The sequence below is a fragment of the Choristoneura fumiferana genome, chromosome 18 (genome assembly GCF_025370935.1).
Source record: "Choristoneura fumiferana chromosome 18, NRCan_CFum_1, whole genome shotgun sequence".
Lineage (NCBI taxonomy): Eukaryota > Metazoa > Arthropoda > Insecta > Lepidoptera > Tortricidae > Choristoneura > Choristoneura fumiferana.
Genome location: NC_133489.1, coordinates 4,675,951 through 4,700,887, shown reverse-complemented (window position 1 = coordinate 4,700,887; position 24,937 = coordinate 4,675,951). Strand labels below are relative to the sequence as shown.

Below are 24,937 nucleotides of genomic sequence, written 5' to 3'. Positions count from 1 at the left end.
CCACTGGATTTCTAAACAAATCTTTTCTGATGACATAGGTAATCCAGGGATTGTCTATTCTGTGTCAGCCAGGGCCACCCTCACAGCGATGGGTAGGTGTCTTATTGAAGATTTATCCTCGAAAAAAAAGCGCCCCATGCCCATGGGTCAAAACCAAAACGTTAAAATTAAATGTGTTGAGGCGTCAATCTCGATGCAAGGGTGCGTGTTGAAGATCAGGAGATGATTAAAACTTGACTCAAACTTTACAATATATAATAAAAATTACATAAAAAGTACATAGGTGTGATAGGTGCGACGTCGTAAAGCCGAGTGAGGCGCTCGGTGTTTGTCGCAAGCCCGAGCGCTTTGCTTGCAGTTTATACGGCGTTAACATGCTCCCCCCTTGGGAACGGAAGTTTCCAAAATCGGCAGTGGGCAGAGTCGATTAAAGGCTCTTCGTAGAGTCCCGGAGGTGGTGTACACATCGGCGACGCGTGGCACGCCGTCGGAGCCAGGGTGCAGGCCGGTGACGCGGCCGAGCAGCCAGCGGTTGGGGGGCAGGCGGTCGTCCTTTACAACCACCATCTCGCCAAGTTTGAGGCGCCGGCCATCCTTGTGCCATTTTTGTCTCTTCTGGAGTTCTGAAATGTACTCTTTATAGTATCTACTCCAGAAATGAGTCTTTAACTGCTGCGTCCTCATGTATCGTGAAACGGAGACGTTGACCTGAGGCGATGGCAACATCATCAGAGTTCGTCCGATCAAAAAATGAGCTGGAGTTAGGGGAACTAAGTCTCTGGGGTCTGATGATAAAGGCGTCAGAGGCCGAGAATTGAGGATTGATTCGATTTGGACGAGTAATGTATTCATTTCCTCGTATGTTAAATTTGCAAGGGCCAATACTCTCTTCAAATGATGCTTAATAGATTTCACGGAACCCTCGGCTAAACCGTTAAAATGGGGGCTGTAAGCTGGTGAAAACTGAAAATTTATGGAGTTCTCCGACGCATATTTACTTATTTCCAGCGAAGATGATTTTAATAAACGAGCGAGTTCATTAGAAGTCCCTACGAAATTAGAAGCATTGTCCGAGAAAATGTTGGCAGGTTTGCCTCTGCGGGCAATGAATCTGTTCAAGGCGGCAATGAAAGCCTGTGAACTTAACTCGGTAACAAGCTCGATGTGAACTGCCCTTACAGCCAAGCATACAAATACGCATACGTAGGATTTAATCAACTGACATCCTCTTCCTTTCTGTTCGCTATCAAAATAGGACCGGCATAATCAACAGCTGTATTAATAAAAGGATAGTCAATGTGAACACGTTGTTCAGGTAGATTACCCATAATGGGCTGTACACTTTTACCTGCGAATCGACAGCAAGTTATACAATTGTGAACGGTTTTTCGAGCAAGATTGCGTCCACCAATAGGCCAATATTTATGTCGTATTGTGGCAAGTAAAAGCTGCGGACCCGCGTGAAGAAGTAGTTTGTGATAATACTCAAATAAAAGTTAGTGACATGATGAGATGCGTGCAGTATAATGGGGTGTTTTGTGTCATAGTCATAGTTAGAATTAGATAATCGACCACCCACTCTTATTAAATTGTCTGTATGTAAAAAAGGATTTACATTTATTAATTTATTTTTTAAGGGCAACTGATTATTATTTTAAGTACATTGTATTCATTTTTAAACATTTCTTTTTGCACGATTAAACATAATGAATTAACTGATGAATTTAACTCCGAAATTTTAAATAGTTCGTAAATTTGTTGTTTGGATAACGACAGTTAAAGATAAATCTATGAACATAAGCTAATATTCGACGTAATTTTTCGAAGCTAGAATATTTAGTCACAAAAGTATTCATCTCTTCCAATTGTACTTGTTCTGTTAATGAGACGTGGCATACAATTTTAGTTTCTGGTAAGTTGTCAACTTTATGAGTTGGTTTTTAGGCCAATGTTCTTTATTTAATAATAAATAATCAGGTCCAAACCACCAAATATTTGACTGGTTTAATTGTGAAGGTATAAACCCTCTAGACCCGATATCGGCGGGATTTAATTCAGTTGGCACATAGTGCCATGAGCTAGGATCCGTATTTTCCGTTATTTCGTTGATGCGGTTTAAAACAAAAGATTTTAAAGTTAATTTCGGTGAATTAATCCAACCGAGTACTATGGTGGAATCGCACCAGTAATAACAGCTATCAATATTTAAGCGCAAGGCTGTTTTTACCTTGTCAACTAGACGAGCTGATAAAAGGCTCCACATAGCTCCAACCGTGGGATTGTCGTAGGCTTAGGTGGGGCCACTTTGCTTTTGGCCATAATTAAATGTACAGAGACCTCTCCATTCTGTGAAATCGAACGAATATAGATGCATGCTGAATATGCCTGAATAGATGCATCGCTAAAAGCATGAATTTCTATTTTTATGGGTGATAGGCATAAAACGCGTCGTGGGATTATAATATTATTTAATTCGTGCAAATGTTTTACGAAATTTGCCCAATCTGACTGAAATTCAGAAGATAAAGGTTCGTCCCATGACACTTTAGTTGCCCACAACCTTTGTAAAATTATTTTAGCTTGTAAAACAATAGGGTTTATTAATCCTAGTGGATCAAAGATCTTTGCGATTGTCGATAAAATATTGCGTTTGCTAATCGGGTTAGGAAACGTATTAACGTCAACTGAAAATGTTAAATTATCCTCTGTACTGGACCAAAGCAAACCTAAAGTTTTAGAATATTCATTTTTATTTATTTTAAGCAATTCATCACTAGAATTTTGACCTTGAATCTGATTAAGTAGGTAAGAATTATTGGAACGCCATTTACGTAAATGAAACTGACCGCTGTGAAGTACATTTGTAAGTGTGTTACATATTTGAATTAATCTATCTTCAGAATCATGACCTGAAATCAGGTCATCTATGTAAAAATCATGTAAGATAGCACTAGCTACTTCACTGTCAGCGCATTCTTTGCCTAACTGTACCAGACACCTGGTCGCGAGATAGGGGCGGAAGCAGTTCCGTAGGTAACTGTGTTTAATGTATATGTTTTTAATTCTTCTGTGGGGTTAAAACGCCACAGTATTTGTTGCAAATTGCGCTGTGAATCATGTATTAAACACTGCCTATAAAATTTATCTATATCTGCACTCACTACGTATCTATGCTGACGAAATCGAATTAATATGCTAATGAGGTCGTCTTGAACTGTTGGACCTACATGTTGAATATTGTTTAATGACAAACCGGAAGTTGTCACAGCTGATCCGTCGAATACAGCACGGAGCTTAGTCGTGAGACTCATTTCTCGCAACACTCCGTGATGAGGGAGAATGTAAGAGGTTTCCTCACGATTAAAGTACTTATTTTCGGTCATATGACCTAGTTTAATGTACTCCGACATAAAGTCACAATATTTATTTTTAAAGTTAGGATCGCGTTTAAACCTGCGCTCTAAACATAAAAATCGACTTAAAGCCTGTTCATAAGAATCTCCTAATACCCCTGGAGATTCCTTCAATGGCATTTTTACTATAAAACGCCCGTCTGACTGACGGGTTGTGTTCAGTGTAAAATGACGTTCGCATGCATTGTCATCTTTAGATAAAATGTTATGATCTGGAGCTCGAACTGTTTCAAGCTCAAAAAATTGATTTAATTGATTTTGAAGCTCATTATCAGCGGTATTTTGTAAAAAATTGCAATGGACTGTAGTATTATTATTATTACCTTTGCATGACAGAACCGTACCTGACACTAAATAACCAAATTTACTCTTATTTAGAGTCGGTTTATTTTTACCTAATGAAATTCTATGTGTACCTAAAACACTCCAAAATATTTCAGCACCCAACAACAAATCTATTTCTGATGGCAAATGGAATGTTGGGTCAGCTAAGAAAATATTAGGAGGAATATTTAGTGATGTACAGTCAACCTTTCGAACTGGTAAAAGTTGCGTAATCTGAGGTACAATGAAGCAATTTATGTCAACCACGTATTTGTCATGACGAGAAGATATAGCTACATCACACCGTTTTGTGATGCGTGACGACTGACAATTTAATCCTTCAACAGAAGTTGAAGTTGAATATGCAGGTAAATTAAGCTTGGAATATAATTTCTCTGTCATCAAGCAACAAGTACTACCGTTGTCCAACAGTGCGCGCACAGTGATTTTGTTACCATCGCGATCAGCGACGTCGACGAGTGCCGTAGACAACAGCACGCTGCTGTGATCAGCGGTGGTAGACGACAGAGCGATATTGTCGTTTGGTTGGTCATCATCAGTGTGCTCGCCCCGCTCGGCGGCGGAGGCAGTCAGTACGGTGCTTGTGCCTGGAGCGCCAGAGCTGTCAGCCCTGGCATGAGACGATTGGTCGTCCGTATGTAATAGTGAATTGTGCCACTTTGAGCACTGTAAGCACGGACCTAGCCGACACTTTTTGTCTGGATGCCTAGGTCGTAAACAATTGAGACATAAATTTAAACTGTTTGCCTTTTGCAGACGTGTTTCTACAGTTAAAGATTTAAATATAGGACACTGATAAACGGCATGTTTATTATTACACAGAGCGCATGAACGTGAAAACGAAGGCGGGGTTAGCTGATTTGCGACAAAGGTTTTAGGTCGAACATGACTAACATCGCTATGACGACGCCTTTGCTGCGCCTGTGACTCTGCCATGGTTTCCAATAAATCAGCACGATTTTTCAGGAATCCTTGAAACTCGTTCAGTGTAGGAATATCTTTAATGGTGTTTCGGTGTTCCTCCCATTCACGTCTAGTCAAAGGATCCAACTTATTAGAAATCATGTAGATCACAAGCACGTCCCAATGATCGGTAGGCAACTTCAGCGTAGCGAGAGCTCTGAGGTTTTTATTAACAATGTCTATAATATTTCTGAGAGCTCGCGCAGACTCTTTGATCACGGGTTCAATATTAAAAATGGCTTGGATATGATTGTTTATCAGTAATCTATTATTATTATAACGATCGCATAACAGCGACCATGCAACCTCATAGTTATCCGCTGAAAAGTCTAAGGAGCGGATAATTAACGGCACTATCGGTTAAGGCTGCGCGCAAATAATGAAATTTATGAATCGTGGGTATTGAATTATTCGAATGAATTAATGACGCATAGGTATCATGGAACTCGAGCCAATCTTGATAGCGACCAGAAAAACTTGGCAGTTGGATAGTGGGTAACTTTAAGCTTGGCCCACCTGTGAGGACAGCCCTCGAACCTGACTCCGCCGACTGGAGGCTGTCGGCGCCGCCCGCAGCGCCGCTGTGCCTGTCCAACACCTCTCGAGCGCCGGCGACGGCCGCGTAGTACTGATCTTCAAATTCCTTACGTTCTTTAAACTGGTCGTCTGGAATTTCAGACAGACGTTCTATGTCAGACTGCGTGCTGTCGAAATATGCATAAAGTTCCTCGAATTTAGACAAACGAATATTAATTTCTTTGAGTTGTAGGTTACAAAGTGATTCGCAACTTAGAACGACTTCTAAATATGATTTGAATTGCGTAAGCTTGGATTTATACGAAGCTCGCACTCTAATTAAGCCTTTGAGATCCATTATATACTTAGTGCCAAGAATGAAAATGCAAGTAATAGGTACTTCGCGAAAAGATATGCAAGTGAAGCTATAGTTAAATCAAATAATATAATATTATAAATGCAAAAAGTAGGCAAAATGCGAGGAAACAAGTAAACATGCGCCGGGTCGCCTTTGTTCTCAAGGCGGAGGAATGCGCGCTGGCCGCTGTGCATGCGCAGACACCATGCACGACTCTGAGAAGCGCTCGCTTACAGCCACGCAAGAAGCCTGACACAGTACGACACTGTGCTGCGTTGCTGGAAAGCACCGTAAATCGTCTTTTAAGCACAGAAATTAAATAAAAATATTAGCCACTTGCAGATGAAACCTAAACACGAATCAAATGGAAATTGATTGATAGGCAATTAGATTTTGTACTTATACAATTAAGCACTAGAAATTTGTTACGACTAGTTACGTGAAATTACCTTAAATTTTGGTAAAATGTTACAAAGAAGAACTAATGAATAGTGAATTTAATTATTATATTTCTCTTAATAAATTTCGTTAGGTACCTAATTAAAGGTTGTACCTAAACGATTGAAGTTGGGGCATTCCAAAGGTAAATGATTTTACCAATGTAGGTACTCGTATCTATTGACGAATGACTTTAATGATGATAATGACTAGGAAATCAATTATGTTAAACGTTAAATGCAACTGGGAATGGACACAAAGTGAAAAATCGGAACGAACTCACAATTAGTTATGCCTTCCTCGGTGCTCACGTAGGTATTGTAATAATGATTGCAGACGACGACTGCTTGATGATGAAGTAATTAATTCTTCTTGTTGTAAATTTCTTGATTAAGTTAAAAACTGTGATTTGTTTCCGTAGGTGGGCCCTTTGGGGTACTTCACTCCTGCAAATAGGCACTTTCTGCTTACGAATCACCCTTCGTTAATTAACTTCTTGACGACCGTTTGTGCCACGCAGTTAAACTAGGCCTGATCTGAGTATGAACACTTGCAAATCCGCTGCTTGTAGTCTGCGTGGTTTATGAAATTTTAATTGTTGTTGCACAGTTGGGCCTGATCTGAGTACAATACTTGCAAATCCGCCACGTATCGTCTGCGCTGTCCTTTGATCTCGCTGTTTGCACACTGCTTGATCGCTAATTGACCTCCTTCGGTGGTCGCTGGGTATAAATCCGGTATCGTAAGGCCAAATGTTGAGGCGTCAATCTCGATGCAAGGGTGCGTGTTGAAGATCAGGAGATGATTAAAACTTGACTCAAACTTTACAGTATATAATAAAAAAATACATAAAAAGTACATAGGTGTGATAGGTGCGACGTCGTAAAGCCGAGTGAGGCGCTCGGTGTTTGTCGCAAGCCCGAGCGCTTTGCTTGCAGTTTATACGGCGTTAACAAATGTAACAGAACGGGTGGATCGAGAATTAAAAGCAAACCTAAATCAGGGTTTTTTTAGTGACCTAGCTGGCATTTCTGTCACGTTTGGCATTGGTTTTATAACTTAAATGAGCCAATCTCAAGCAAGACCGCAATCGTAAAAATGACTTTAAAATAACAATAAAGACAATTATTAACTAATTACAAGGCGACTTGATCCCGTGCCTCAGCTTGTCCGAAGGGACGAATTAAGAAACTAGAAGCACTGTAATGTCAAACGGACTACACTAACGCCATCTAGCGATATCGCATCTGCCAAAAAAAAAACATTATTAGCAGTCATTCAGTCATGTTGATCCGCAAGCAAAGAATCGCCAATGTGTGAGTGAAGCGACAGAACAAATAAACATACTTAATTAGTTCTGTTGGTCTAACAATTAATGACGCATTAGCGATTGTTTTTGCTTTCTTGCTAACAAAAGGCATAATTAATTATTTATCGTCTGCGTGAGGCAATCCTATTATAAACGCGGAGTGTGTTAGTACTTTTTCACACTAGAACCGCTGATATTTGGATGAAATTTAACCTTGTTCCCCTCACATAACTATTATACATATCCAGCACTAGAAAGGGCCCAATATTTTCTACTTCAAAGAAATGTTGGTATTGTAATTTAGAAAATTAGGTACGGTGACGAGCGAAGCGAGGAGTATTAGGTACAATTGCGACCGCAAAGCGCGAACCGAGCGAGCAAAGCGAGTGCGCTGCAGCAGCGGCCGGTAAAACGAACCTAATTTAGTTAGGAAACAACTTGGCCGCTACCAGTGCTGGTTAGGTATGTACGGGGAACAAGGGGAAAATTATTATCTACCTATACAGATAGCTCGATCGATCGATGTGAAAGTTTTTGAAGATGTTTGATATTTGGAGGTTTAGATGTGTGGATATCAGTCAAAGTCAAAATATCTTTATTCAATTTAGGCTATACTAAATAGTAGAATTTTATTCTGGCTTGTTTTGGTCACAATTTAACCTAACACGCTCTCCTCGCTGCGCTCGTCGTCGCACCTAACTTTCCGATAGAATAAATCAGACTTCAGCTAGCCAAGAGTCAGTTGTAATCAAATTGCCCAACGATCATGTAGCATTATTCATATTGCCCGGACAATGTGATAAATACTGAAGTTTAGATAATTATTATCTCTTTGCCCGGTATAGCTTGTCATTGTTCATAATGCCCTTATTAATCACTTTGTCCATAACATATACATCACGAGTATTTAACACAACTGCATTTTTAACACAGTAGATTCGCTATTTGAAGTAAGAGATCACCAATGCGGATCGGAATTATTTCCAAATATCTGTCCATGATATAATCATTAATTTTATAATAGGTACGCCTTAGATATTAATGATGTTTGTTACTCAATCACGTAGGTAATAACGGCTGAACGGATTTACATGAAACTTAGGGTAGAGTTAGGCAAAGATCTGCAATGAGACAGGATATGATCATATTTTAAATTTAAAGTGCAACAAGAATCGTACAAGTAAACGGTTTTCATTGTTATATTTCAAAAAATGCACGGGCATAATATACAACAGTTCAGTTATTTTAACAAGATTCACTAACCGTTTTAAATATTTAAGTGTGTTTACAGTTAGCAAGCCGGCATTAAGCTATTTCTAATGCAGGCGAAGCCGTGGGTTAAATCTAGTAGTAACATATAAAGCTATATCCCGATATTTCCACTGAATCACGAAACCGCTCAGACTAGAATTATGACTTATGAAATATTGCATGAGCGGATGGTCTCGCTCGACACGCCATATTATTTATTGGGTATTCACGTGAATTTCTTCGCTGCGCTCAGAAGACAATTAGGTACTTACTTTACTTACGCCTGTGAAGGCGCCAGGTGTCTGATTCAATAACACCAAGTTCGTAACGTCAAAGCCTTTATTTATAAACAAAAACGATTACATACATAATATAAATACTTATTATATTACTACCCGCTGTGCTAAACTCTTGTCTGCAGATTTATCGCTGCGATCGAATACAATCATGAGACAACGTTTCCACCAGAGATGTGCGAGGATGTGTAGCGGGGAATGTGTTTTTCATGAACCAATACAAAGTTGAGGTTATCCGTAGCATCCGCGGATATATATATTTTTTTAGATCTATCACATCACTACACAGGATATCACAGCTTTCCCCGCATGAATGGTTTCAGGTACTTGTGGAAGCTTTCTTGTACTGGCTGAGCATTGAGGGGACTCTTCATAGCTTCTTCCATCAGCCGCTCGTACACGCGGCCGTCGTACGCGCCAAGGGTTGATTGCAGAATCTGAGAAAAAAAGAAAGAAAATGTTCATTCGGCATATAAACAAAGTAACAAGAGTGAGATAAATAATAAAGATGCGTCCGTTTACGAACTAGAACCGATAAGAAAACCGAGTGCCTCAAAAAAGACTTAAAAAAACTAAAATAAAAAACAATTTTAATAGTCTACTTTTAATGCGCTTAGGTCTCTGAACTGAAATACAGTATCCCTGGCATTTCCCCGTGTTTGTTGTGTCTTGCCTGTAAAGCAATGGCATAGGTTCATATGTTACTTACCATCCCAAACAAAATGCTGCAAAGACAAATCTTTGAAATCCCAAGCGGGTGAGTGGACCCCCATCCCCAAAGTGGCACCAGTGGGAATAAAAAGGATTCCCTGAGAGGAGCCTCATCCCAGGGTGATTAGTGGGCGTAGCGGTAGTCACTACAAGCCTGCACTCAATGAGAGAACTTTTGTGTTTTTAAGTTGGAAAAAAGCCACACTTCTCAGAAAGCCACACATACCCTCGTCTCTTTCTCTAAACTTAGCCCTGCCCTGCCATACTGCCCATATACGTATAAGTAACACGTATTTTCCACACCATTAAAAGTGAACTCGTCTCCTTGGATGTACTGACCCCATCGATGATGTCGAAAGCGTCGACGAGCCCCACGGCATTGGGTCGGATCTTGCTCAGCAACTCCTCGTACTGGAACTGCAGGTGGTCCACGTTGAGCTCCGAAATGCACGTGTACTGGGAAAAGACAACGTCGGGCCAAGTCAAGTATAAATTACTGCTATATGAGATACATATCGTCGGGAATACTGCTATGCAGCGTATGCGGGCGCTGCCATACAAATTTCAATTCTCGTCTCGCCTCGCCGGTGGAAAACCACCTTAAAGGTTACTACGGCTTTTATATTATAATTATTATAAACTTACCAACAACAAGTCGTTCAGCTTCTCCAACGTCCAGTAGAGCGCGTACAGCTCTACCAGCTGCCGCAGTACCAGCCTCACGGCTGATGGAACAGCATCAGTCAACTTCGATATTTCGCCGTAGAATGTTGACAGTATTATTACTCTGCAATGTGCCTGGATAAGTAAAATTGGTATAAATCCACAGGTTACTTAACCCGTCACGAGTCCTAGAGACTACATTTGTCCCAAACTTTTTTTGTGCGTGAAATGTCCTAGAGACTACATAGTATAAATCTCTATGACTATAATATACAATAATATGATACTACGGAAAATATGTATATTTAATTGCGGCTATTAGGGTGACCTCGAAAAAACCTCAGTCTTTTTTTGTGCACAAGTGTTCCTCAATATTGTCAAACGTTGGTGATTCCCAAAAGCAAACACACGAATAGAAAATATATTCAAATCGCTGCAGGTGCCCCTACAATATTTGAAGAATTCCCTTAATTTCTCTGGGCTCCACTCGGCAGATGGTGACAATGGGTCCTAATTAAAAGTATTTCCATTCCAAAAAAAAATATTTTTTCGAACCGGTTTATAGATGACGGAGCTCTAAGGTTCAAAGCATAAAAAACCTCCTTTTTTGAAGTTGATTCAATAAGAGTAGGTACTCTAGTTACTATTTACTTCAGCTGCAGAAACAAGTTGGACCGAGGTGATGTTCCACGCGTCTTCGGGTGTCATTCCAGCATTGATTCTCTTGTTTAGGTTTTTCACGCACGTCGACACCTTTCTGCAACAAAACAACTTTGTCTATAATCTTCAGACTATAACCGTGGTCACATCAAATCAACCTCTAAGGTAATGGTAAGCAAGCAATCCTTTCGGCCATGGTGGAGGTGCTGGGATAATACTAACATATACTGAACACAAGTGTCATACATAACTGTCATTTGGATATCCTAGAGGAGTGAAAAGAATTCAGCCTATGCAGCTGTGTCAGCCCTTTATAACCCAAGTTTATTGAAGCTAGCTTACCCCAAAGCGACCTTCTGGAATCCCTTGATGATGCCTTCGACGGAGTTCTCCCAGTGAGCGTAGAAGTCAGCAGCGCTAGCAGCCTTTAGGTACGCCACGGTTGGTATTAGAGCGGTGTCAGTGGTGTCTATAGACTGCCAGATTTTTACCAGATATCTGAAATATCGCAAACATGCTTCATTTTCGCTTCACATTAGATCATGTAGACAGTTTTACTGTTGTATTGGCCGACTGTCGGGTCTCGCTATTTACACTGCAATACAAGATGCCACGAAGCAGTATGCTAAAATTATATCGGATCTGACCGAAATCGTAGCTGGACGTCCGATAAATGTGTCGTCGCCAATAGTTTTATCGGGTTGTCCTAATTTAAACAGCGCTAATGAAATATCCTCCGATATCATCTCACGCCAAGCAGTCAGTCCGATCTTATGGGAAACAGCTCTGAGGAGCCAGACCCCTCCTCAGTGGCGGACTAACAGTGGGCGGGAGGGGCGGCTCGCCGCGGGCCTCCAGTCCCGGGGGGCCTCCAAATGTCCGCAAGTTCTTTTGATAAAGTCCTGATCTCTCAACAAGGCTAAAAATATGCTTTACATCAACTTCTAATACGGGACGGGGGGCCTCATTCAGCCAATGCCCCTCGTGGAAGATAGCCTCAGATATAAGGTAGTGCCACCAGAGTTGAGGTCATGCACTCATGTAATGACAGCGCAATTTTGACATTCACTGATTCATTTCATTCATTCACTTTATTTAGCTGTGTTATTTTTTTAATGTATGATGACCAGATGAAGACCCAAAGGACTATCAGCGCGTTCGCAAGAGCATATTGCTGATTTGGGAGCATTTCAAGACATGCACTTTTTTTTATTTTATCCATTCTTCCCATGTTGACTCACGTTGTTTTCATTCACTTTAAGTCTCGTGGCACTAGGGGCCATCCATAAAGTACGTCACACGAATATTGGCCATTTTTAGACCGTGGAAGTAAGTTTACCTGGCAGTCTGCAGCAGCAGCACAGTATTCTCCCCCTCGTAGGTGCAGGCAGCGGTGACCGTCCCGTAAGTCATGGGCAAGTTGGAGGACTGCATGTAGCCGTGCCCGCCGCACGCAAGCCGGCAGCGCTCCACGTACATGGCTGTGTCCGCTGTGCTCACGGCTTTGAGGCAGCAGGCGAGAGCGTGCAACTGGAAAGTTAAGCTTTACCAGAGACTACAGTCAAAGGCATAAAATATATATACGTTACCAAGACGTCAAAAATATCTATACATGTTTATGCCACTAATTATAAGGTCGTATATATGAATTTGATGCTAGCTATGGCTGTGTAGATATTTATGGCTTCGACTGTACTTGGGCTACCGAGCTTCCCTCGGGCTACAACTCGATATAACACGCATTGTCCCAGAAATGAGACCAAGCTAGATCGATTGTTCGCCCCCGAAAAGCCCGATGTAGCAAATTTCAGCGAAATCGTTAGAGCCGTTTCAGAGATTCCCGAAATATATAAATACACAAGAACTGCTCGTTTAAAGGTACCGACCGGAAAGGGACCGAATATACAGACTGTCTATAGAGTAGACCCTCATCATCATCATCTGGACCTATACTGCAGCAAACACGAACAATATGTTATGTTTACTTTTAAGTTTGGACTGATGTTTTTTATGCCTGTATCTAATCTTGATTGTGTGTATTTGCAGTGCCAAATAAACGTTTTAATCTATCTTTAGTATCTATCTATCTGTAGAGGTATACACTGCAGAGCACAAGTCTCCTCTCAGAAGTTTCCACGCGATCCCAATGCGGATTGGAACTTCACAGTGTGAAGTCACACACACACTTAAATTTCTACACCGGTGGGTGCAGGCAGAGGTTTTCCTTCACCGTAAAGCTTGTGGTAAACAAATGTAATTTCGCACATAAATTCCGAAAAGCAAAGAGGTGCGAGTCTGGGCTCGTACCCACGACCCTCTGCTTGAGAGGCAATAGGTCAAACCACTAGGCCGCCACGGCTTTATAGGTGATACAATAATGGAGACACAAAGCTTTACTTGAACTGGGGATCCCTTAGTCATAGACTCTTATAGTCTATTACCTCTGGCAGCCTCTGCAAGTTGCCCCCGACGAGCTGCTCGGTGACAGCGTGGAAGGTCTCCCAAAGCATATTGGCGGTCAGCCGCAGCGCGTGGCACGCCGCTATCCCGATGAAGATCTTGTGCTGCTGAGTCACGTAGTCCAGGATTTGGGGTTCAGGTTCTCTGAAAGGTTATAACCCTAGTACTTAGTAATGATACGTTAATCATTATGTCTACTGGATCTACATGTACATTGATGACATGGTGACCATGGACCACCTGATGGTACTAGGTACTACACGTTTGCGGTTTGCGGTGAATTACGCGACGCATACTTTGACGCAACCTTTGTCCCGGACGTCAACAAACTAACGTAACGTAAAGTCGTTCACCACAACAATTAATGCGCAGTTTTAACGTAAGAAACATATAGTCTATACCTATGAGTCGAAAGTTACCAGAAAAGTCATCAACGTTCTAAAGCACGATTTAATTATTAGAAAGTTTATTCGTGTTGTTCCCCGGTAAGTAGGAAAACCCACCACCGGCTCAAATGTGACTGGGTTGGCCACGTTTGCCCAAGCATTCAGGGTTCTAGGCGCAGGTTACCACTCAGTGGATGCCCCACGATGCCTATCGGCGCCGCGGCAGGCCAAGACGGAGATGGCGGAATGATCAAGGCGCGTTCTCCAACGACTGGCCAGAGGTAAGTGCAGACAAGGCGAGTTGAACATTACCATAGGCTTTTAGGGATGTTTGGTTGAGCGGAATAAAACTCCCTAATTGATTGTGTGTAGAAGAAGAAGAAGAAGCTTATTTACAAAATAAATATATATATACAAAATAAACAAGGCGCAACTAGTGCGAGGTTCCCAGAGGACAGAAAAGTGACGTCCGTTCGCCGCGCTCTCGCTCTAAATGAGCGAGAGGATGTGTGAGCTAAGCAACGCTCGGGTCTCTCGCTCGCGTCTCTACAAAACTCGGCGCAGCATCGCCTTCGTCCTTTTCTGCGCGCGGCCGTCAATACATGTCGTAGCTCCGATGTACTGCGATTGCAGCGTGTCTCCGCTCTGGAGGACGACGACGAAGATTCCTCGAGGCTTGAAGATGTAGAAATACTGCGATGGTCTTGCACGAGTAAAACTAATAAAACTGTTCTATTGAGGACACGCTCGATCTTATGATCGTGGTCTCTTGACAACAACGTCTCTTCTCCTTAAACGACGTCAATCACCTACAGGCTAATAAAGAAGAATATAGTTATTATATACACTAGATCCTTACCCCGGCCTGAGTTGGCTCTGTCTCCTGACCGCGGAGTACCGCGTGGCGATGGTCACCGCCCTCGACAGATAGTTCACCATGTCGTACACTATGACCACGCGGACAAATACCATGGCCCCGTAGTTGAGTTTACTGTTCCGCGATTTCACATAGGTCCCGTCCTGGAATAACCATGGCAGCTTTTGAAGAACCCCAATGGCAGAAAACCCCAATATCTAACCCCCGGCGCAAAAAGAGGGGTGTTATAAGTTTGACCGCTATGTGTGTCTGTCTGTGGCACCGTAGCTCTTAAACGGGTGGAATGATTTGAATGCGGGTTTTTTTTATTTGAAGGCAGGTTTTTTAGATTGTCTACCCTGTTTTTGTGTTTATATTATACATTTTTTGTACTGATTTGTGGTGTGCAATAAAGAATATTTGTATTTGTATGTTTTGCTGAGTGGGGACCTGTTTAGCGTCATGCATGTCTTGTATTTGTTCTACGTTTGTTTTTATAGCTTTAAATAAATGTATTTTCTTTCTTTCTATATCAAAATCGGTTCAGCCGTTTTTGAGATATTGAACTTTGAAGTGACAAATGTCGGGGGTTTCCAACTTTATGTTGGTTAGGTTATAAAAAATCCTGAATAACATTTTACGGGGCAGTTTAGTCGAACTAACCCAACCAACTGCTGTAGACGCCTGGTGGAGCTTTTCGTGGAATTTTTCGAAATTTCTAAGGGATAGAGTGCCAACTTTTTCATTCTTCCACGGTACTGTCAACGCGAGATGAACCTAGTGTTACAAATAATAATGTTCAAAAAACGCCTAATTATTTCTCAAGAGACCTATGTTATTGTGTTCACTGCCCCTGTGGGTGGTGTTTGCTTTCTACTAGGTGACACATCAGCTCGTTGACCTCTTTTTTTATAAAAAAAAAAACTGCATTCTCCTCACCTCCAACACTTGTGCGTGTTTCATCAGCATTTGTTCCCGGGGTATCCTTAAATGGTCGAACCCGAGGAAGCCATTGTTGACGGAGTTGAGACCGAGCTTGGCCCCAATGTCTCCCACTTTGATCCCCGGGAGGGGCATGTGCGTTTCCTCGTCACGAACCTGGATGATGAAGGAGTGGATGCCATGGCATTGGCCCTTGGTGTATAGCTGGGCAACTACTATGCAGTAGTTGGCTGTGTGACCCACTGGAGGAACAGGCATAGTTTTCATCAAATTCTACTGTGATGATACAGTCAACTATGACGAGATTAATACGGCCAAAGTTACAAAAATATGTATTTATTTAGCTAAGGTATCTTTAGTTCTTTTTGTCTTGTTTTTAGGGTTCTGTAGTCAACGGCTAAACTCAGAGACCGTTAGTACTAGAAAACTGTAATTTGGAATGAATATACATATCAATCACGCCGACAAAGTGGTAGAATGAAAATAAAAATAAAAAAAATTAGGGTAGGTAGGTACCATCATACAAATATTTTAAGTGATCTACCACCCTAAAGTTGATAATCGTTTGCATGTCCTAAAACAATAATGCCAATAAACGTGTCTGTCAACTTGAAAGTTCGACTTTAGCGACATATTCATTTGATAGGAACTTGTTTAAAAATTGATAGACCACTTATTTGGTTGATGGTACCTCCCATACCTAAACGTAAAGTGGGATTTTTTTTTTCACTTCCACCCTTTGTTGTGGGGTATTGTTGGATAGATTTTTCAAAACGAATAAGAGTTTGGGCTAAACCATTTTTTGATAAAGTTAATATTTTCGGAGATATTCACTCCGAAAGTTCAAAAAATGGGTCCCGGTAAAAAATATGAAAAAAATCACGAAAGTTAAAGACAATAAAAACTTTCTAGGAAAATTATTTTCAACTCATCATTTGAGCAGTTTAAATGTTTTTGTAAAAAAATATTTCTAAGGCAGAGTTAAGTTAACGCAAGGTCGAGAACTACGGAATCCTACACTGAGCATGGCCCGACATGCTCTTGGCCGGTTTTTAACTGTTAATTTTATGTGTTTTATCTCGATCCTTTCGATCTTAGTAGTTGACTAGGGAAGGCCGAGGAGAGTTGTGACATCGTCGATTTTTGGAACTTATTTATTGCTAGCTAGCTCGCAACGTGTATTTGATAGCTCGAGACTTTAACTAAAAAAACGCTCGCTAAATATTGCGAGCTCGCTAGCAGTTAATAAGCTCTAAAAATCGACCATGTCACTCTCGTTCTCGTCACACCTCGGTCTCCCCTACCTAAACTGGACTGTTTTATCTTTTACTAGCCGTGCTATTATACCGGGTGTGGTTATGATTTATGATGTGTAATATGAGCAAATAATTAAAACATACGTAGATCATACTCGTTAAACTGAACAACATTAGTTCAGCGACTTTTAAAATCAATTAAGTATATTTTTAATTTTTAATTCCCAAAAGCCACATCGGGAATTTCACTAACTACATAAAAAAAACCCGCGCCGAAAATCATGACTAAAGTTCTCTACCCATTACACCGTATATATGATACCATGATAATAGCACGTGTCAGGCAAAAATATATTCTTTGTATTGAAAAGTATGAGACCATGCCCACTAGGATGTATTACCAACCGACAAACCACTCTGTCCACCTGGTTGGGTGGTTGGTATTTTTTTTTCTTAACTGACAAATTGGTTGGTCGGTTGATGTATAATTATTTCTCAACCAACAACCTGGTTAGTCAGTTCATTTTTTTTTTCTTGATTGTCAACCTGGTTGGTCGGTTAGTACCTATACTGATGTACCACTACCAGCCGCACTACCAGTAGTGTCGTTTACAATTAACGCAGACGTGTATTTTGCTTTAAAATGTACAGTCAGCACAGCATAGTTCAGAAACATTACATTTTTTAAATTATACTCAGTACATTATGAAATAAAAAGTAATTCTATAAGTTCAGAAATACATGTTTTAATTCAGTACATTATGAAATAAAAAGTAACTCTATAAAATAAATAAATATACTCGAAATGCCAGGAGACCATACATTAACAGGAGGTTCTGGTTATGAAAATGGAAAAAAATATCAAGGTTCTCCTACTAATGGTTTGTCACTAGCTTATTACCAACTCACAAACCATTAGTTAATCCGTAGATAGTTGTTCGGTTAGTAATAAAACCAGGCAGGTTATCAGTTAAGAAAAAAAAAACTAACCACCCAACCAGGTGAACAGAGTGGTTTGTCGGTTGGTAATACATCCCCACTAGCACGTTCCATCACCGTCGCGTGTCATGTATGCGCTTGACATTCCGTTCCTGACACGTGCCTATTACGATCATGGCATGATACGATGTAGTGGGTAGAGAACTTAATGGTAACGGTTGAAATTTACGGATGTCTACTTACGTCCACCGGGCCACCATTTGTAGGAGGTGAGGGTTGGACTGTGCAGTTCGAACTCTTTGGTCTCAGGATCGTATGTCGCTGTGGTCTCCAGTCCTCTGATGAAAGTTCCATGACCAAGCTCCGTCTGAAAGCATGAATGGCAGTCGTAGATCAAGTGTCAATCCTATCACAATTCTGTTGTTTAACTAATAAAGTTCGCGGCATGAGCGCGAGATGGTGTTAGCAGTACAGAGTTACAGACGACCCTTGCACAAGGTCCTGCCTGGGTGCAAGCAAGATGCTAATTCAAAAAGCCGCAAAGGGGTCTTTTACTGGTCCCTTTTTTATACTCCCAGCCAAAGAGAATTAGTACCAGCCAAAGACCATTATTGCCAAGAAAAATGCGCGGCCAGAAATTTGGCAGAAAGAAATTTTTCAAAAGAAAATATACATTACTAATATGTACCTAAATAAGAAGCATTGGGCTAATGGGCTTTGAAAACAGAACTATGTAAAATAATAAGAGAAGAATAGAAATGTCCCGCGAGCTGAAAAGCCACAACAACGTCGAGGGCAGTGCGAATCCGTGCAACTAATATTGGGTAATTCCGCGTATCTGACAAATAGCCAGTTCGAAAATACAAACTGAGACATGGATGCACAGAAAAACCAGAAAAAGAGACCAGCGCTAATAATCATAATTTGATTGCTAGTAGCGACATCTCTTGTCTGGGTGAGCGGTTGGTTCCGAAAGAATGTGACGTCTCTCGATGAGAGCGAAACATAGATGTCGCTAGTGCTGCTGCATAAGTAGCGTAGTAGAAATAAGCAACCTGAGATATGTATGCATAGGAAAAATTCGTGTCTAAATTCCTGTCCAGCGGTGGTGTAGGGGTTATAGCACGCAGCACGGATTGCTGAGGACCTGGGTTCGATTCCCAGCGCTGGTCTCTTTCTGGTTTTTCTGTGCATCCATGTCTCAGTTTGTATTTTCGATATGGTTTCACGGGATACCCGTAAAAGTAACAAATTTGGAGTTGAAATAAAAAATACAAAAAGACTCCAAATAACCAATCATAAATAGCCAGTTTCCAAGTTTTACTCAATATTCTTTGAAATAAAACTATCATGAAGTTAAAAACCATCCCCTGTAAAACTACACATATGTATAATGTAAATACGCGGTATTTACCTACCTATGGTAGATAAAGTTGCTTTGCGCTATTTCCAATGGTATATTTATTGTCCCGGCTCAGTCTCAACAATGCACATTCCAACTAATTGCCCGAAGAATGGACATTGCAGACATTTTCCTTCAAACAGTAGTACCGTAATTTGCTTTTTTTTGTGTGCGTGTCAATCAAGCAGAACAGGAGTAAAAATGGCGGCATAGGATCTTGAAGGAAACAGACGATGACGTTTCTTACAAGTCTTACAAGCTTAGGTGCAACTTAAATTCTATGGCTTTCAAGCGTACTTGCGCGTAACTACCAATGATGCTGCAGTTCCATGCTCTGGGCAGCCACTGCGCCTGCTGCTCCTCCGTGCCCTGGTTGATTATTGCCGGCATGAACATGATGTAGTGGAGCCCGAGCGCCGAGCCGTCCTTCATGCTTGAAGACCCTAGCAGCCCGTTCATCACGTCCCTGGAAAACCGTTAAATCCCACACGTCAAAAACTCTAGAACAGTTAAGTTAGGTAACGTAGGAAATAGAGGATTAGGTAAAAGGCTCACAATGGAAAGCAGCGATGAGATTTGTGTGTGCTGCGCGTACACTGCATTGGAATCGGAGCGTTCGCACCGTACGGAGCGGGAGCGGACGGATTTGTTGTTTTGTATAGATTTCTATGGCGCAGGAATGCCGATCCAGTGCACGTAGAACCATAGAAATCCATACAAAGCAACAAATCCGTCCGCTCCGTACGCTCCGAGTCCGATGCACAGCTTTAATGGCGTTTATTGACCTCTTAGGTATCTGTCTACACCAGCAGTAGAGGTATAGTTAGATAGTACCACGAGAGTTGAAGCGAATGATTACACACACAGCGACAAAATAAACTGATTGCACAAAAGGAGAATGAATTAAATGAATGAGAAAATTTCAAAATCCTGCTGTCATTAAGCGGCAATTACACTGCATGCGGCGACCGCAAAAGTGTAAAGAACACGGTAGTCGGCCGCATTCGGCGAGCGACAGCTGCCACCGCCTTAATATGGCCGCCGCAGTAGACGGACAGACTAATGTAAAGACGACGTTCGTTGGCCGAAGTAGTTTGAAACAAATTCGGCGACCGCATTAGGTGAACGACGCAGTGTAATTGCCGCTTTACACGACATGCTGTAGCTGTGTGTGTAATCATTCACTTCAACTCTCGTGGCACTACCTATATAAATATGAAATATTTGATTGTGCATGCGTCGTGTATGTGTGCGTTTGTGTGTATGAATGTTGTTATTCGTTTGTAATGAATAAACTCAAAAAATACTCGTACTTAATCGAAACAAAAAAAAACACTTATATGTAGACAGACATCTAAGTATACTATTACCACCGTATTATATCGTAGTCTAATTTTATCCCGGGAAAATGCTAATACGAGTATCCCGCAAGGCCGCAAGACGAAGACAACGTTGTGGGCAGCAACTAAATATTTTGTAAGATTACAAGTAGGTACAATTACAACATGTAAATGTATTGTAGTTAGGCAGGTATATATTGCATGCGAGAATATAATGAATTTCCATCTTTCATTCCTAAAAATATTTTTTGCGAACTAAGTCGGTACAGAAATAGTCAATGTTCAAGGCGTGCTTTAATCGACGATTGTCGACCTTCGACCTAGAGTCAGAGGAAGACATTACCCATTGTTCGACGTTATACAAATGTATAAAGGTGAAAGGCTACCCAACCTATTTGAATATCAAAACCACTTTCAAGATTAATTTACTTAGTGAGCGGTGTCAATAAATTTTAAACGTCTGTTTGGTTCGACTTTTAAATTGCTATTTTGTTAACAGGGCTGCCGCGACTCATAACAAACCAAAACATTTTGATTTGTCACTGTAACTCCTCAAGTACCCATACATATTTTTCTCAAACAAGCTGAGGAACTGCATGAACACACATCTTGAATAAACGTAGCTATCATAAGGTCGCGGGTGAGCAAAGTTATTTTCAAATGATAAAGATGATGTAACAAATATTCGCCGAGAGTTAATAATTATTATGATAATGTCTTGGAATAGCGACCGTTGCTAAATTATCACAAACTGTATGACGGGCGTCGCTTGTTTTCACGCACTGAGTTTCGTGCTACCAGGCACACAGTTGTTGTCAAACGTCCGGCGCGGGCGCGGCGGTCATACTGCAATTTCGTTCTGGAATGTGTTTTTGTTTTATGTTTTATACAGTTAATAATTGTTTAAAATCACTGTTTTTATCGGTGAAAATAATTAGCAGGCCGCATTTGTAATGAGTTAAGAACCCCAAAATTTTAAATTTTGATCATAGTATACTTAGTAACTATTCGATATGAGTATTACATATTGTTATTATTATTAGTAGGTACTACTGGATATGGGTACCTATGGGTATGGGTATATTATTATTATTTTGGGTACTATGGATATGGATATGGGTTTATTATTATATACTATTATTGTATTGTACTATGGGTATTGGTACCTGTAGTTAGTGATGTTCGAGCGACCTTCCTCTTGCAGTCGGCGAACCAGGCCGAATACGATGACGGACTTCCGGATGCCATCGTCGTAGCGCTCTTTATGGCTGAGGTACTCTTCTGGTACACCTTCCGTCAGCTCCTTCTCCCCCAACATTATCTCTTCTAGAAATATTAAGGCGGAAACATACTATTAAAACGCGACGCCATGCCACGTCGTCCGACGCATTTTTCTAAAGGGGCTCCTAGACGGGCCATATTTTCACTGCAATATGTGGCCGGCAACTATTGATGTCCCTGTCTAACATGTGAGTAAGAGAGGGACACCAATAGTTGCCGGCCACATATTGCAGTGAAAATATGGCCCGTCTAGGAACCCCTCAACCATAATAAACATAATGGGACTGATCAGTACTCACGCCCGTGGGAAGGCGTGTGCAGGCGTGGTGTGGCGCCGGGTTTTAAATAATATGTCCGCACCTCTAGTTAATATATAAATTCAAAACTTCAACGCTATACTGCAATACCGCGTAACTAACATGGCTATAATACCGCGTATTTGACTTGAGACAACACAGGAGAACTCTAAAATTAAATCTCTTTATGCTTAAATAAACCAGCCGCGACATTTTTTTATATGACAGAGGGAAAATGAGCAGGCGGGTCACCTAATGGAAAGCAATCACCGCCGCCCATGGACATCCATAAAATAACTGACTGGTTGGTTTATTGACATGAAGTAAAACTACCCGCCACCTACACAATTAAACCTTAGCAACTAATGAAGGTATGTCACAAAGCTGAGTTACAGATGCGTTGCCGGCTCTTTGAGAAATGAGTAGGCTCGTTTTTTGAACATCTCAAATTTGCTGCTTTTTGTTTGTATCTAAGTTATGCGGCATTCGACTTTGAAGTGGTTTCTAGTTTTTTTTTTTTTATTCGAAAATACAATGTCTTCCTAAAATTAGCCACATAATGCGACGGCAGGGTAAGGATCACCATTGCCAAAAACAACTACAACAACCTGGGCTTTTGCAGATTGCGATGCAACAATAGAGGCCTTACGAAAATACCTCAAGTGAAAGTAAGTTCACCGTTAGCTGTAATTTCTCAAACGCAAAACACAACAGTCCCCGCGATTGCGTGCTTGAAGTCAGGATTGTAGCAAGATGAAAAAAGCAATCTGTGGACCTTGCAAGTTCCTTTCACCTGCAAAGTTGAAGTTAAACCGACGCGACCAGATGGAATTTTACACGAAAATTTACAGTTTAGTTTTCAGAGGTCGCTGCGTGCAGCGACCCACGGCATCGGACTACGAATTGATTCAAGAATTCGTTCTTATTTTTTACCAGGGGTACAGAATCGTACCTATGAAACATAATTATAGCCCGCTTTTAATCATATCCGTCGCCTGCATTTACAGCAAATAAGATTTGGTTTTTTTCCATGAAATAAATCTCGCAAAATAAATTTAAAAGTTAAAAAATAATGAGGCATCATGTCTAGGATGCCTGCTATGATAAACCAAATTAGTTTCGTTTTCGGGCAAACTGTTATAGGGTCAGTATGTAAAAATTATGAAAAAAAAATGCTTGCGGATTTGTGGTAATTGGGCCTATGAACTTATTATACCGTGTCACTATTTGTCGGCATTTTCAGCAATTGCTAGATTTGTGTAATTATTTTTTTTTATTTAATAAATCTCGCAAAATAAATTTAATTAAAAATAATTATGGCATCATGTCTAGGATAGCCTGTATGTAAACCAAATTTGTTTCATTTTCGTCAAGTGCAAACTGTTATAGGGTCAGTATGTAAAAATGGTATGAAAAAAAATTGCTTGCGGATTTGTGGTAATTGTGGTTATCGTAATTTATTATTTGCATAAAAGTGACCACAAATAATGACTATTAATATTGTTTGGATATCAATTACCTAGGGGACGTGGACGTCAATAAATTACCCCCTCCTTGCCGCACTTGTTAAGTGTGAGAATCGCAATTATTTTGATCGTGTTTGAAACCGCGAGATAACGGAGATAACCCCTCCCCCCAAACCCCTATAAGAGTGACGTGTAATTATAATATTTTATCTACATCCATATCATAACTTCCCTACATTACCTACCCGGCGATAAACATTGCACATCGGTTTTTGGAAAGAGACTCGGCAAATTTCGGTCATAGAGCGTTCACACACTAGATAGGTACTTATGTGAAGCTTGTCAGTCGTTGTACAACAGGTGCAGTAAAATACGGACGCATTCGGATAAAAAACATATGTATGAGAAGGACTCTATGATGAATTCTTTCTACCAGAAGCCGCCTCACAGGAAATGGACCTGGATGAGTGCCAATGGTTCCACGAAAAACGAGATAGACTTCATTGACCGACAAGAGACGGGTATTCAATGATGTGTCTGTGATTCACGGGGTAAAAACCGGCAGTGATCACCGAATAGTAAGAGGCACATTGAATACTTGAGCGCTCCCGTCTGATGAAGTCCACGCTCCGACCTACCCGCGCTCAAATTGAAAACTCGAGCTTTCAAATCGCTTTGACTGCCTGCATAACAACGCATCAGTGGACGAAGTGAATAACCGATTCGTAGAAACTGACCATACGGTAGGTTCAGTTCTCAGTAGAACTCCGAAGCTCTCCGATTACACCCTCAACCTTATGGCTGAACGACGTACGCTTCGCCTGCAGTCTCCCGATGATGCCGAGTCCCATGGGCAGCTTAATAGACGAATTACGAAATCCTTGCAACACGATATTCGTACCTTTAATACCGCTCGTGGCGGAATAAAGGATCCAAATTGTTCGCAAAAGATATATCTATTGGGCAAAGCCAAATGACAAAGCTGAAGAGGGATGATGGCAGTGTAGCGTCGAAAAGTGGAAGTGTTGAGAGAAATCGAGGACTTCTATGGACGGCTCTACGAGTCTGTCACTAAGCCTGTTTCCAGTGCGGATATGCCGTAGATAAAATTATGTATACATGCGACTGACTGACTGTACCATAATACGGTATTTGACAACTCCTGATTTTGCCATATCTTAATATTATTATGAAAATTTAGATAAACAGATAGTTAGTGCTTAGCGAAGAGAAAATTTAAATCGGTTGAAAATTGGATTTATAGTGATTTTTGAAAAATCTATATACCTGTCTCTTTCTCAAACGCTTTTCTCTATGCAGCAAGTATGGCGGTACTGGCGTGTGACGTCACATGCCATTATGTCTTTCTCTGTCTAATCTTGAATTTCAT

General features: G+C 40.9%; 2 protein-coding genes across 2 annotated transcripts in view; both read right to left on the bottom strand.

The window, feature by feature from the left end:
• Positions 1–271: 271 nt before the first annotated feature.
• Positions 272–1,227, bottom strand: LOC141437641 (uncharacterized). The gene has a single exon (XM_074101090.1). The coding sequence runs from the start codon at positions 850–852 to the stop codon at positions 370–372; it is 483 nt and encodes a 160-aa protein (XP_073957191.1). The 5' UTR covers positions 853–1,227; the 3' UTR covers positions 272–369.
• A 7,691-nt stretch (positions 1,228–8,918) lies between these two features.
• LOC141437549 (acyl-coenzyme A oxidase 1-like) overlaps positions 8,919–24,937 on the bottom strand; it is a 67,723-nt gene continuing 51,704 nt past the window's right edge. Inside the window, exons 2-13 of the mRNA XM_074100980.1 lie at positions 21,671–21,830; positions 19,462–19,630; positions 18,006–18,129; positions 15,565–15,809; positions 14,629–14,789; positions 13,365–13,527; positions 12,263–12,453; positions 11,266–11,421; positions 10,915–11,020; positions 10,246–10,398; positions 9,940–10,056; positions 8,919–9,326 (exon numbers count right to left, since the gene is read on the bottom strand). Of these exons, the coding sequence (XP_073957081.1) occupies positions 9,183–9,326; positions 9,940–10,056; positions 10,246–10,398; positions 10,915–11,020; positions 11,266–11,421; positions 12,263–12,453; positions 13,365–13,527; positions 14,629–14,789; positions 15,565–15,809; positions 18,006–18,129; positions 19,462–19,630; positions 21,671–21,830 (1,889 nt within the window). The 3' untranslated portion in view covers positions 8,919–9,182. The remainder of the gene's footprint in view (positions 9,327–9,939; positions 10,057–10,245; positions 10,399–10,914; positions 11,021–11,265; positions 11,422–12,262; positions 12,454–13,364; positions 13,528–14,628; positions 14,790–15,564; positions 15,810–18,005; positions 18,130–19,461; positions 19,631–21,670; positions 21,831–24,937) is intronic.